The sequence below is a fragment of the Microcaecilia unicolor genome, chromosome 1, assembly GCF_901765095.1.
Source record: "Microcaecilia unicolor chromosome 1, aMicUni1.1, whole genome shotgun sequence".
Taxonomy (NCBI): Eukaryota; Metazoa; Chordata; class Amphibia; order Gymnophiona; family Siphonopidae; genus Microcaecilia; species Microcaecilia unicolor.
Window position 1 is genome coordinate 146,404,882 of NC_044031.1, and position 14,975 is coordinate 146,419,856.

The 14,975-nt window shown below is 39.8% G+C and overlaps 1 protein-coding gene across 1 annotated transcript in view; it reads right to left on the bottom strand.

Moving 5' to 3' along the window:
* THSD7A (thrombospondin type 1 domain containing 7A) overlaps positions 1 to 14,975 on the bottom strand; it is a 510,747-nt gene that overhangs the window by 196,061 nt on the left and 299,711 nt on the right. Inside the window, 3 exon segments of the mRNA XM_030201155.1 lie at positions 6,139 to 6,254; positions 10,996 to 11,230; positions 11,954 to 11,956. Coding sequence (XP_030057015.1) covers positions 6,139 to 6,254; positions 10,996 to 11,230; positions 11,954 to 11,956 — 354 coding nt within the window.

Consider the following 14,975-nt stretch of genomic DNA (forward strand, 5'->3'; position numbering starts at 1 on the left):
ATTTACTACACTGCAGTTTCATCGCATGCCCCCTAGTCCTAGTATTTTTGGAAAGCGTGAACAGACGCTTCACATCCACCTGTTGCACTCCACTCATTATTTTATATACCTCTATCATGTCTCCCCTCAGCCGTCTCTTCTCCAAGCTGAAAAGCCCTAGCCTCCTTAGTCTTTCTTCATAGGGAAGTTGTCCCATCCTCGCTATCATTTTAGTCGCCCTACGCTGCACCTTTTCCAATTCTACTATATCTTTCTTGAGATGCGGCGACCAGAATTGAACACAATACTCAAGGTGCGGTCGCACCATGGAGCGATACAACGGCATTATGACATCCTCACAAATTCCATACCTTTCCTAATAATACCAACATTCTATTCGCTTTCCTAGCTGCAGCAGCACACTGAGCAGAAGGTTTCAGTGTATTATTGATGACGACACTCAGATCCCTAGACTCACTAGAAGCATCATTTTGGAGATGGGCACAGAAGAGTAGGAACGACTGGGGATTGTTTCTGCCTAACAACCATGAAACACCAGGTATAAGGCTGGTAATCTTTAGTAGATGGGAGGGGTGGCGGTATTTGGTGGATGAGGTGGGTGCTGGGGGCTTGATCATGGGGGGAAATGTGTGTTGGATTATTTGTAGTAAATAATTAGCAGATTTTAGTACACACAGCTTCAGCTTTAGAAATGTTAATTTCTTTCTTCATCTCTCTCTCATTCACCCCTGAATGATTCACTGCTGAGTCACTTTAAAGTTGAAGTAACAAAACATCTGTTTACTCACAGTTTGTAGTTAGATTATAATCAGACAGGCTTATATATACATATTACTATACATTTGTATTATCAGCTCCTTCCATGTGCTTAGATGGTAATGGATGCTCACACCACCATAGATCCTCTCAGGTTAGGAGAGATCATGAGCTCCATGTGCTCCATGTGCTGTGTCTGCTGCATCTAACCCCCACAGGAAGTTGCATAGCTGTGTGACCTCTCTAAGTAATTCACATCAGAGGTCACAGAGTAATCACAGAGAAATAATAGGTGACAGGCAATGCATGTAAAATACAATTACATTCCAACAAACCCCTTCTCATGCATAACTGTCATGCAATTATTTATTCATACAAAGTCCAAGCTTTATACGCAGATTCACAAAATGTTCTCTGGGTAACGGTTTGGTCATGATGTCAGCTGTCATCTCACTGGTGTGACAATAGTGTAGACTGATGACCCCTTCTTTCGCCAACTCTCGCACGTTGTGGTATTTCGTTGCGATGTGCTTGGTGCGTGACTGAACCTTGTCATTCTGTGACAGTCGGATGCAGCTCTGATTATCTTCCATTATCTGGATTGGTCTCTTTTCAGCTATTCCAAAATCCAGCATAAGTTTTTCAATCCACATCAGTTCTCTGCACGCTTCCGATACAGCCACATATTCAGCTTCTGTAGAAGACAAACTCACAATACTTTGTTTATGACTGGCCCATGAAATTTGTACATTTCCATACATAAACACATATCCACTTGTGGATTTATAATCAGAATGATCCCCTGCCCAATCTGAATCACAGTAACATATTAGTTTTGGATTACTATTGGCTGAAATCTTTAATTTACAATCAATGGTACCCTTTAAATACCTTACCATCCTTTTAACTGCAGTCCAATCTGATTTGGTAGGTGAGCTGACCCTTCTGCTCAAAATTCCTACTGCATTTGCTATATCAGCCCTGTATGTGGTAGCTAGATATAAAAGCTTACCTATGGCTGATCTATATTGGATGTTATCTGGTAAAGGTTCTCTTACTGTTTCATCCTTCAGAAAATCAGTGATCATGGGAGTGCTTACAACTTGGGCATCTTGCATACCTAAACTTTCAATAAGCTCATTTATTTTCTGCTTCTGGCTTAGAAGATAAGAACCATCATTTTGTTTCTCAATTTCTATACCAAGATAGTATGACACATTACCAAGTTCTTTTATCTCAACATTCAGGTTTAAACACTTTACAATGTCCTTGTACTCTTGCTCACTTTTGCTTGCAATGAGCAGATCATCAACAAAAGCTAAAATGTATGCATATTGTCCATTTGTGCACCTAGTGTACAAACATTTATCTGCTTCACCTTGCTTAAATCCTAAATTTGTCAATATTTCATGCAATTTTTCATTCCAACATTTTGCACTTTGCTTTAATCCATAAAGACCTTTGTTTAATTTACACACTAGCTGTCTTTGTTTTGTATTTATGAAACCTGTTGGCTGTTCCATGTACAAGTCTTCAGTTATTTCTCCATGAAGAAATGCTGTTTTCACATCAATGTGGTTGACTTGCATGCCTTTTGAGACTGCAATGCTCAGAAGTGTTCTGATTGTCGTGTGTTTCACTACAGGTGCAAACACTTCATCAAAATCTTCTCCATATTTTTGAAGATATCCCTTTGCCACTAATCTGGCTTTATACCTTTCCACTTTTCCTTGTGCATTCCTTTTTAACTTGAATACCCATTTGCATCCTATAGCTTTCTTGCCAGGAGGTAATTTTGTAAGAATCCAAGTATTATTTTTATCCAATGCATCAATTTCTTCTTGTGCAGCTTTATGCCATTCAGCAGCTTCTTCTGCTGGCATTTTCTCAATCTCATCCCATGTTAAGGGCTCTTGAGCTTCTGCTGACTTTGTTAGGTAAGACAGTCTTGGGGGTGGAACACCTTTGTTTTCCCTGGATGAGCGTCTGACAACAGGTTGGTCTGACCTTTCTGCATCCTCTAAATCTGAGAGTTCTTCTCCAATTGATTCCCCTTCTCCAACTGTACTGTCTTCTTCAATGATCCTTTCTGTGTCTGCTTCCTCTGCCTGTTCCTCGTTAGATACAGGTGAGTTGCTTTCAGACATCTGCCTTGGTATGGCATTTATATACACTGGCATGTCTATTATGGTTCTAGTTTCATATTCTGGATGATAAGGCTCATCTGGGATAATCCAGCCTTTATCAACCCTTTTGTTTTCATCAAAATATGTAACATGTCTTATGCCAACAATGCCAGTTTTCAGATTCAAAATTCTATATCCTTTGTGTCCTGGAGCATAGCCAACTAAAATGCCCCTTTCTGTTGTGGAATCCAGCTTATGCCTTCTTTGCTTTGGTTCATGAGCATATGCTGTACTTCCAAATGTTCTTATGTGTGACAGGTTTGGCTTCCTACCATGCCATGTCTCATGTGGTGTGCGCTCAGCGCCTTTAGTTTGCATTCTGTTTTGTAGGTACACTGCTGTGAGAATGGCTTCCCCCCATAGTCTTTTAGGGAGATTGCTATCTGACAGCATACATCTGGTCATTTCCACAAGTGACCTAAATTTTCTCTCTGCAACAGAATTTTGCTCTGGTGTATAAGCTACTGTTGTGATATGTTGAATGCCTTCTTGTTCTAGAAATGTGCGCATGCTTTGCGAAGTGAACTCACCACCATTGTCGGTCTGAAGAACCTTTGGTTTTCTTTCAAATTTATTGCTCACCATGGCTACGTATTTCTTCAGCATGTCTGTGACTTGACTTTTCTCTTTCAGCAAATAGGCCACACAATATCTAGAGAAATCATCCAAGAATATTAGCACAAATCTGTTATTTCCCAATGATGGGATATTAAACGGTCCACATAAGTCACTGTGTATTATGTCCAGCACTTTATTACTCCTATTTCCTGTGTATGCAGGAAATGAGGGTCTCACACCCTTTTGAGTAACACAGTCTATGCATTTCTCCATTTTACCAGCATCTGCACTTATCTGAATGCCGGTGGCCAGTTGCTTACTGTAAAGATCCTGGATCACCTTAGAATCACGATGTCCCAGGCGGCGGTGCCAGATTTCCAGACTACATTTACCATCATTCTTCCTTACTTGCGCCATATGTGAGGCTTCACCTGAAATGTTCAGCTTATAAACATCATTATGTATAAAAGCTTCAGCATACACTTCATCATTTTTAGAGATTGTGCACTTACTGTTTTCAAAATGAATCACAAATCCCTTCTTATCTAATGTAGATACACTAAGCATATTGCAAACTGCTTGGGGAATATACAAGACATCACTTACAGGAATTTCTTTAACTTCATTAGACACTTTGCATTTTAAGAATCCAATACCTTTTGCTTGGATCTTAGCAGTCCCTGCGTTTGCAGTTTTAAGAATACCTTCCTCTGGACACATTTCCTGAAAGAAATCCTTAGAATTGGTTAAATGGCATGTGCTCCCCGAATCCAAAATCCAAGTACTTTCATTTGAATTATTATTTACCATAGTCAAAGATTTTTCTGCCATTAGAAAACCCTTGTGTTTATCTTTGTCCTTCATACATTTCCTGGTTTGAAAATTCTTTAGTTCCATTGGCTTAGGTGAGCTAGAGGGAGTGTTTTGTGTTTCCTTACACCATTTAGATACATGTCCCTCCTTTCCACATGAGTAGCAAATCAGCTTGCCCTTGGGTGGAGTTTTCCCATAGCTCCGCCTTCCTCTGTTCTTTGCCAAGAAATTTGTTTCATTTCTCTCTGACTTGCTTTGAGAACACATCTCCTCAGAATCATTTATTATGCATTCCTGCCTTAGTTTTGATGTTGCCTGTTCAAAAGATTGCCCTTCAATGGCCTCATTTACAGACCTAAAAACATCAAACTTCTTTGATAGTGAGGTAAAAAGAAATGCTCTTTTCAATGCATCACACATGGGAATTCCAGAAAGTTCTAACTTTTGAAATGAAGACATAAGATGCATAATGTGATCATTACATTTACTTTTATCCCTTAATTTGGTTTCATTCAACTCTGCCAGCCAAATTGGTTGCTGCTTTGCATATGTAGTTGCATACATAGTTCTCAGTTTATATAAAATGTCCTTTGGTGTATCTTTTCCCTCCACTAATATGGCTTGTTTCTCTGAGAGAGCTTCCAAAAGCATGCACTTCACATAATAGTTTGCATTGTCCCATTCAGCCATATTTTCAGCTGTTCTGTCTTGGTCTAAGCATATATTTAATCCTTTTGCTCGAAGGAGACATATGAATCTTAGTTCCCACTGCTGATAATTAAACTCAGTTAATCTAGGCACCTTGAGAGAGTAGAAAAATGGTGAATTTCTTCCCTCAGCCATTTTCTTAGCCTTCTGTCTGCTGTGTGGGGGGAGAGAGAGACAGACTGAATCTTTCCTTTAAAACTTAAGAGAAAAAATGTGGCCTTTTTTTCTGCCTGGTAATATTTCTCTTCTTTTTCAATTCCTGAGCCCTGGGCCCATAACCCTTTTGTTGGATTATTTGTAGTAAATAATTAGCAGATTTTAGTACACACAGCTTCAGCTTTAGAAATGTTAATTTCTTTCTTCATCTCTCTCTCATTCACCCCTGAATGATTCACTGCTGAGTCACTTTAAAGTTGAAGTAACAAAACATCTGTTTACTCACAGTTTGTAGTTAGATTATAATCAGACAGGCTTATATATACATATTACTATACATTTGTATTATCAGCTCCTTCCATGTGCTTAGATGGTAATGGATGCTCACACCACCATAGATCCTCTCAGGTTAGGAGAGATCATGAGCTCCATGTGCTCCATGTGCTGTGTCTGCTGCATCTAACCCCCACAGGAAGTTGCATAGCTGTGTGACCTCTCTAAGTAATTCACATCAGAGGTCACAGAGTAATCACAGAGAAATAATAGGTGACAGGCAATGCATGTAAAATACAATTACATTCCAACAATGTGATCGGGGTGGGGTGTGTGATTCTGGGTTGGTGGCCTGAGGGGGATGGGTGAAGGCACTAGCTTCTTTATATTATGGCCTGGAAGCATTGGGTTATGACTGAGCTCGATACTCCTGAGCAGCTGGAATAACACTGCTTGTGGGGTAGTTTGCAAGCTGTATTATTCATTCACCACTGTAGTCAACAACCTTTCTTAAAACAAGAACAACCTTTTAGAATGAACAAGTCATCATTATTGTTTCACACAAACCAATCCAACAACTACCACAAATTCTTACATTTACAGCCTACTTTATGTTAAAGTCCTTATAAGCATTCTTTTGAAGTGTTATGTTGTATATTAGTAAACCAAAACCACAGATCGCCCCTACCTTCTTGACATGAGGAAAGGCATGGGGTCCAATCACTGTAAGGGGTCACAGTACAGTCTTTCCTACAAGGAAGCAGACAAGGCCTCATTGTTTCTGGTCGAAGGCTTTCAGGGCATCTTCAAAAAGAAATATAATTATTGAATTAATTAATGCATTGCCAATTGAATAACTAATTAGCACATTTATTTTTATTTGTTTTCCATACTATTTTTATTTATTTTCCATACTAAACTCGTTAAACCCAATTTTCAGAAGTTGAAGATGAATATCTAATTTGGAACTCAAAATGTACACTTCTAATGTTCTAAAAGTCACCACCACCAACAACTTCCCATTTATAAGCCCCAGGTCCAGTAATGCCACCTCCCCTTTCCCCCAAATGGGTTCCTTTACCATTGTTGGAACAGCTCTGCTTGTAAAGAGTCCAGGATCTCACTAATTCTAGATGACATCGAAGCCATAGAAATGTATCACTTTGCATTTGCACACGTTCAGTTACATGTGACATTTAGATGCCCAGTATCACAGCCAAACACGGTTCTCCTGCAATTCCTCATACTCTGTTTTTGACTCTACCATTTTGAATAAAAATTTGTCATCTGCAAATTGGAACACTTCACTCATAGCCCTGGTTCTTCTATAGACCTCAAGGGCATTCCACTAACTAAAATTGTGTCAGTCAAGCAGAATTACAGAATAAAAGTTATACAGTCAATAGAAAATTACTCTAACCAATATTAGCATGCGTTAATTGCCACGTGGCCTGTAGATATAAAATAGGATACACAGCATTTAGCGTGTGCTAATGTCCATTAGTGTGCACACACCTTTAATAAAAGAGCCCCTTAGTTTGTAGGAATATTTATTAGAGTAAATTGACTAGTTGAAAAATGATATGGTTGATAAACCTCAGGTAGCAGAAGAGAGGGTTCAAAAGTATACAATGACAGCAAAAGAAAAAGCACAAAAGGGCCTTCAAGAGTGGAACAATTGAGAGTCCTTTAATAAGTGTTTTGTCGTGCATACGCCTGCATCAGGTGTCAATTAGAGAAAGGCACATTTGAAAAACAAAAACAAAACAATGTACTTCAATTTATCCAACAAACTCAAAGAAAGCGTCTGAAAGCGCTGAAAGTTCATCAGTCAGCTGAGATGCGGGAAGTAAATCCAGCAAAAACTATGAAGCAGTAATTGCAGATTAGAAAACGTATCTGGAGTCACCATGGTTTCCAAACAAAACCACTGACAAACATTTGAGACCACAGATTTTATCTTCATGCAACAGAACTAATTCACAGTTACCTTTGAAAGTCAATTGTTTATCAGAAAGCGTATTTCCCCTTCATTGTGTTTGTCTTTAGTATCTGTGCTTTAAAGCAAATAATTGATTTTTTTCAAACACTAGTCAATGTCAAATTAAACTGAAGTGACATGAGGTGAAGTCTGTTACTTGGGAGGTAGATAAAGAACAATAATATTGATTTTATCACCCCACAGTAATCCTTTTTATTAAAGAGAATTTCAAACAAGGTTCCTATTTACATGTGCATATAAGTGTTTACAGGCCATTTAAAGAATCCAACTTGGCATTTCTGAGGATTGATTTAAACATTTTGTACTTGATTGATACAGTAGCTCCTTGCCTGAACCTGTAAGGTCAAAGCAAGGATACCAAATGAGTTGCCAGCTCATGTCTAGAATGGGGCAGCCCAAAGGACTGATTATTTATTATTTATAATAGTCTAATGGGGTTAATGCTTTAATTTAATAGATGTAAAGTATACGATGGGTTAATCCATGTTATGCCATTCATTCTCTTTATAGGTATTGATTTCAGCATATTAAGAAGCTCATTTAATGGCAGAACCAGACACATGCAGTCAATTTATACTAGCTGCGACACATCACTTTGTGTTATTATTCAGCATGTAATTCTCAGAAGAAAATTCACATAGGTTCTTTTCATACTTTTTACTTCATTTCCTCTGGAGTATCGCAGGGATTGGTCCTAGGGCCAGCTCTTTTTAACGTCTTTGTGAGCGATATTGCGGAAGGGCTGTCTGGTAAGGTTTGTCTCTTTGAGGATGATACTAGACTCTGCAACAGGGTGGACACCCTGGAGGATGTGAATGACATGAGGAAGGACCTAGCGAAGCTCGAGGAATGGACCGATATTTGGCAACTAAGGTTTAATCCCAAAAAATGCAGGGTCATGCACTTGGGTCGCAAAAATCCGAGAGAACAGTACAGTATAGGGGGTGAAGTGCTTCAGTATACGAAGGAAGAGTGGGACTTGGGGGTGATTGTGTCTGATGATCTTAAAGCTTCCAAACAAGTAGAAAAAGTGACGGTGAAAGCCAGAAAGATGCTAGGGTACATAAAGAAAGGCATGACCAGCAGGAAAAAGGAGGTGACAGTGCCGTTGTATAAGTCTATAGTGAGGTCCCATTTGGAGTACTGCATGCAGTTCTGGAGACTGCACCTATGGAAAGATATAAACAGGATGGAATTGGTACAGAGGGCGGCTACGAAATTAGTAAGCGGTCTTGAATGCAAAAATTATAGGGACAGGCTTATGAACCTCAACTTGTATATGCTGGAAGAGAGGAGGGAGAGAGCAGACATTATAGCAACGTTTAAATATCTCAAGGGCATTTATGTACAGGAAGAGTGCCTTTTTCAAATGAAGGAGAGCTCTGGAATGAGGGGGCATAAGACAAAGCTAAGAGGGAATAGGCTTAGGAGTAACCTAAGGAAGTACTATTTCACAGAAAGGGTGGTGGAGGCGTGGAAAGACCTCCCGGTGGAAGTAGTATTTAAAAAGTATGGGATAAGCATGTGGGATCGCTCAGGAACAGGAAGAATTAGGGGTTACAGAGGATGGGCAGACTGGATGGGTCATATGGCCTTTATCTGCCGTCATGTTTCTATGTTTCTCAATGTTCACAAGCCCACTGCTCCCTGGACTATTGCCCAACATCTGTGTTGTCATCCATCCCTGCTGAAGCAGTTCATTGGATACAAGATGGTCTCAACGGAATCTGGCTCACTTCCTTTAGGCATGGACAAAACTGTTCTTACTCCTCTGCTGGAGGGTTCTGATCTAGACTCCACATCGATTGCAAACTACCGTCCAGTGGCTAGCATGCCACTGTTTACCAAAATATTAGAAACCTACATTAGCAAACAATTATCATTACATCTGGAAAGAATCTCTATTCTACACTGGTCACAATTTGACTTTAGACCGGCACACAGCATGGAAACATTGCTACTAGGTCTAACAACATATGTCAAACAATATCTATGTAAAGGAGATCAAGTAATACTTCTCCAATTCAATATCGCAGCGGCGTTTGATGCAGTTGATCACACAGTACTTCTGGAATAACTAGATCAGATAAGAATAACAAGAACAGTCAAATGGTTCAGCAAGTTCCTTTCAAACCGATGGTATTCCGTTAAGCAAAATAACCAACTTCTCTTGCTCTCTATTAGAATGCTCAGCATGTCTGAAACTGAGCAAGAGAATTAGACATGCAAGAATCAGTAGCCCCTGAGGCAGCAACTGATATACTGTGAAACGATGGCCAATATCAGGGTAATCTTACACTGGCTTCAAGACCGATTCAAGCTAAGTGGTAGATTATTTTCTTTGAAAATATAAAATTGAAAAATTGTTAAATAAAAAAGGAAGTTATTTTTGCCTATGATCAATGATGACTGGTTATCAAACATTTTTAAAAACCTGCATTTTCTGAGGCTTTTCCTTCCACATTTGCAATGTGAGTGGTGCTGAACATATTGCAAGTGAAGTGTTGCAGATATAATTATTGTTAGACTTCCTTCCTCTTGGAATGATTTGTAGTATTCTACAGCATGGCACCTAATTTCTGGAAATGCTACTGACCTGCTCAAAATCTTGCCAATTAACATCAATAATTGATTGTTAAGGCCCAATTATTGGTGCTAAGTTAGCCAATTTAATTGGCTGTACATATCAGAATAGCATGCAATTTTGTGCACATAAATTTGTGCACCATTTATAAAATCTGGGATTAAACTTAATGACTGCAAAACCATAGCACAAGTTAATAAACAGACCCCTTAGCTTTAGTACATCCAAAAATGTAACTATTTTAGGGTCTCTTTTATCAAAGCGTGATAGCAGTTCCTACACGACAATGTCGGCGGAGCCCATTCAAAGTGAATGGGCTTTGTCAGCATTACCGCAGTGGAAGCCGCTAGCGCAGCTTGATAAAAGAGGCCCTTATTGAGGTTTTTAAAATAGCGATTGCTCAACTATTCTATGATATATATAGTCCCATGCCATTATTACCTATCACGCTTATGATTACATTCTCTCTCTCTCATTATATTTTTCAGTGTGCATTAACTAGTTTACAAGATTCTTAAATCTATTTTTTAAATCTGATTTTAAAAAATTCCAAGATGAATGGAGGTAAGCTACTTTTCAGTTCCTAATGAACTAGATAATGCTCACCCCCCTTTAAAAAATCTTTAAAAATCTATCGTATTTTTATACCATGGGCCCTGTTTACTAAGCCATGCTACAGGCATGCTATCGTTTTTAGCACACACTAAAATTTAGTGTATGCCAATGCTACAGACACCTATAGGAATATATGGGTGTCTCTAGCATTAGCACATGCTAAATTTTAGCCCATGCTAAAAATGCTAGTGTACTTTAGTAAACAGGGTCCTCCTATGTTTTTGAAAAAGCATAGTCATTTTTTCATTTTGTCAAAATAATACTAATGTGACTTCTTATAATAGAGTCTAATGATATCTAATAGAACTAATGACAACAAAATAGTAATTGACAAAAGTTTTTACTTTTTTGGTCCTACTTGTCCCACGTTGACCCTGACACAGATTACTTTTCTTGTTTGCATTCCAACTGCGCAGGTTGCTTCTCCATTCCAGTTAGTAGATGAGTTGAAAGGAGACACAGAGACATCTTCAATGCACTGACCCCAAGGCCCGGTTTGCCAGTGATACACTGTACAAGCATGCTCATTACAGCTGCGTGCCTCCTGCAATGCACTGCTGTTGGGGCATTGAGCTCCTCCTGCAACAAAGCATTCATGAACATCATCAGCACAAGTGAATGATGTTTGTGCACATGTAAATACTCATCACATGTTGTATAGTATTCCACAGACATGTAAAAATACATTGACTCTGAACACAGAAAATACTAAATTCTATATATAGCATCGATAAAATCAGTGTGGAAAAAAAAACATGCTTAGCACTATTCTATAACTCAGGCCAAACATTAGGCACAATTTATAGAATATGTGTAGTACCTGGACCTATAACCATTTACGCCAACTGCAATCTGGTATAAATGCCCTTGCTTAACTTAACGGATCAGGCGTATTCTATAACAGTACGTGTAGTTTCCTTGAATGCCCATGACCTGCCCATACCCCTCCCATGGCCATGTCTCCTGTTGAGATCCATGCATTAGTATTTGCACACACCACTTAACAGAATATACTTAGCAAGTTATGCATATAAATTCTAATTAGTACCAATCAGTGCCAATAATCACTCTTTACTGGCCAATTATTGGTGCCGATTGGCTTGTTAAACAATTAACTTGTGTGCGCAATTTGGCTGCACTGCCAAATTTGTGCGTGCAACTTTAACTGCCATATATAGAATCTGGGGGAAACTGTATTCAAAAGAAACAGTATTGTATGGACCTTTAACTACTTGGCTTGTTTCTAATACAAGGAAAACTTTCCTTCAGTTGGTCAGTTTTTGGTAAGTCAGCTAGACATACCCTCTAGATTCTATAAAGGTCACTGAAATTTGGGAACCCAAAATTGGGTGTGCATCCCAGATAGACATACAAGATAATTAGTTAATGGGCTCCAATGATTTAATTATTGGAGTTAGCAAGCACTTAATTGGCACTAATTAAGATATGGATTCTGATCTAGCTGAATGCTATTCTGTATCAATGGGTGCTTATATTGGATTGCGTGCAGCTCAAAAGGGGGTGTGGCCTTGGAAGGGGCTTGGGCAGGTCAGGGGCATTCACACAAGATGTGCACAGTCTTACAAAATAGCAGGAATCTTTGCCCAGTTTTTGCACCATGATTTACACTAGGTGACAGCTGGTGTAAGTCCTTGTGCCCAAAATTGAGCACCGAAAATATCATGGATGTTCTTGGATTTGGACGTCTTTGTTTTTCGGCCATTTTCGAAAACAAAAACGTCCAAGTATAAAACATCCAAATTCAAGCCATTTGGATGTGGGAGGAGCCAGCATTTTTAGTAGACTGGCCCCCCTGACATGCCAGGACAGCAATCGGGCATGGGTCCACCTGTCCAAAGTGCACTGCACCTACTACTAAACTACTCCAGGGACCTGCATTCGCTGTCATGGACTTGAGTATGACATCTGAGGCTGGCATAGAGGCTGGAAAGTAATATTTGTAATCATGTTTTTTTTTTAGGGTGGGAGGGGGTTAGTGACCACTGGGGAAGTAAGGGGAGGTCATCTTCGATTCCCTCAAGTGGTCATCTGGTCATTTTGGGCACTTTTTTGTGCCTTATTCGTAATAAAAACAGGTCTAGGTGAAAATGTCCAAGTTTTAGTCCTGGACGTCTTTGCTTTGTTCCATTGTGGCTCAAAGACGTCCAAATCTTAGGAACGCCCAAGTCCTGCCTCGAACATGCCTCCGATATGCCCCCTTGAGATTTGGACGTCCTTGCGACGGACTTCTGACAAAGACATCCAAAATGCAGTTTCGATTATACCAATTTGGACGTCTCTGTGAGAAGGACGTCCAGGTGCCGATTTATGTCACTTTTTGGACATGGGTGTTTCGAAAATGAGCCTGATAGTCAGTTATACATTGAACAGCCCGATTTTTTAAAAAACATTTATGCAGTCTGGGGTGCCATTAACTACCCAAGAGCCCCGTGTATCAAGCTGTGGTAAAAGGGGTCCTGTGATAGCATCAGTGCATGTTTTTGATGCACGACAAGGTCCCCTTTTACCAAAGTGTGTAAAAGACTTTTTTTTTTTTTAAAGGAAATGGCCCTGTGCTAATCACAGGGATTGCTGCATGGCCATTTCCAGGGGGAGCCCTTACTGCCACCTATTTAGGTGATGGTAAGGACTCCTGTGCTAACCTGGTGGTTACCAGGCAGCGCACGCCACTGCCCGATTAGTGCTGCGTAAGCCCAGGTGCTGTGAAATACAACATTTTTTTTGTAGTGGTGGAAATGGTGCGCAGTGGGGGTGGTAAGTACTTCTGTAGTAGCCCAGCGGTAGTTCCGAATTTGCACATGGCAAGACCAATGGCAGCAAGCCATTTGTAAAAGAGCCCCTAAGTTTTCAGGGGGTGTTTTACTAAAGCATAGATCGAGTTATCTGTAGCAGAACCCGTCTTCAAGTCTTTGCTTAAAGCCCACCTCTTCAATGCTGCGTTCGGCACCTAACCCTTGCCGTTCACTGAATCCAGACTGCCCCAATTTGACTGCCCCTATCGGACCGACCGTTCACTTGTCTATTAGATTGTAAGCTCTTTGAGCAGGGACTGTCTCTCTTTGTTAAATTGTACAGCGCTGCGTAACCCTAGTAGCGCTCTAGAAATGTTAAGTAGTAGTAGTAGAACCCATTTTATTCATATGGGCCCTGCTGCAGAAAACTTGAGCTAAGCTTTAGTAAAAGACCCCCTGAAAATCTCTCTCTCTATATATATAGATATAGATATAGAGAGATAGATTTGGATATATAAATATAGATATATATGATGCACCATATCATATAGTTGGATCTATCTATTATTCAATACCAGCAAAAAGAGCACATGAAAATAATCAGTGAAAAGAGTGCATGAATGGCCACAGCATTTCATGCATTCTCATGAAAACAAATTCATTTTGTTTGAGTAGCATGCAGTTTCACAATGAGACTAAAGAAAATAAATTATTATAGAAAATGTGCTCAGTGTCAGAGATGACATTTGTACAGCAGAACAAAGTGATATCTCATCTCTCCTTCTATGGCTTTTTTTTCCTAAGGTGACAAGCTCAATTGCCATTTAGTTTATTACCTCTGCAGTGTAACAAGTAATAATAATAATAACTGTAGGATGAATATCACATAGGCAGGAAGATGGGAAGGATATGACAAATTAAACTACTGAAGTAGCTCATTTCCTCAGTTTTAGGAATACGGCTGATGATAGACACTAGAATGTCATGCAGGACCAGGAGTACTTCGAGTTAGCAGAATTGAAACCTGGCAATTTTGGGGGTGTTCTGGGAGTAGAGTCAGCACTTGGCTGGTTAACTGTCAATATTAACTAGCTATGTTAGCCATATAAATAGGACCACTCCTGGAATGCCCCCAAAACAGCTGGCTTTCAGTTTGATGTTAACCTGTTATCTTCAGCAGCACTAACCAGTTAAGTGCCACTGAAAATGAGCAGTTAGTCCCCAATAAGTGATTTAGGGACCCTTTTACCAAGCTGCACTAAAAAAAGGCCCTGTGGTAGTGGCAGGGGTCATTTTTGCCATGCGCTGAGACCCTTTATACTGCAGCGGGTAAAAAGGCTCACCAAATATATTGGCATGTGGTAAGATTGCTCTTACTGCGTGGCCATGTAGGAAAGGAGCATTTACCACCACCCTTTGAAGTGGTGGTAAGGGATCCCATGTTAACCCGGCGGTAACCAGGCAGCGTGCGGTACTGCCCAATTACCGCTGGGTAATTCCTGCACTAGAAAATCAGGTCTGATTTTTTGTAGCACAGGAAATAGCATGTGCTGGGGCTGGAACTACCACTG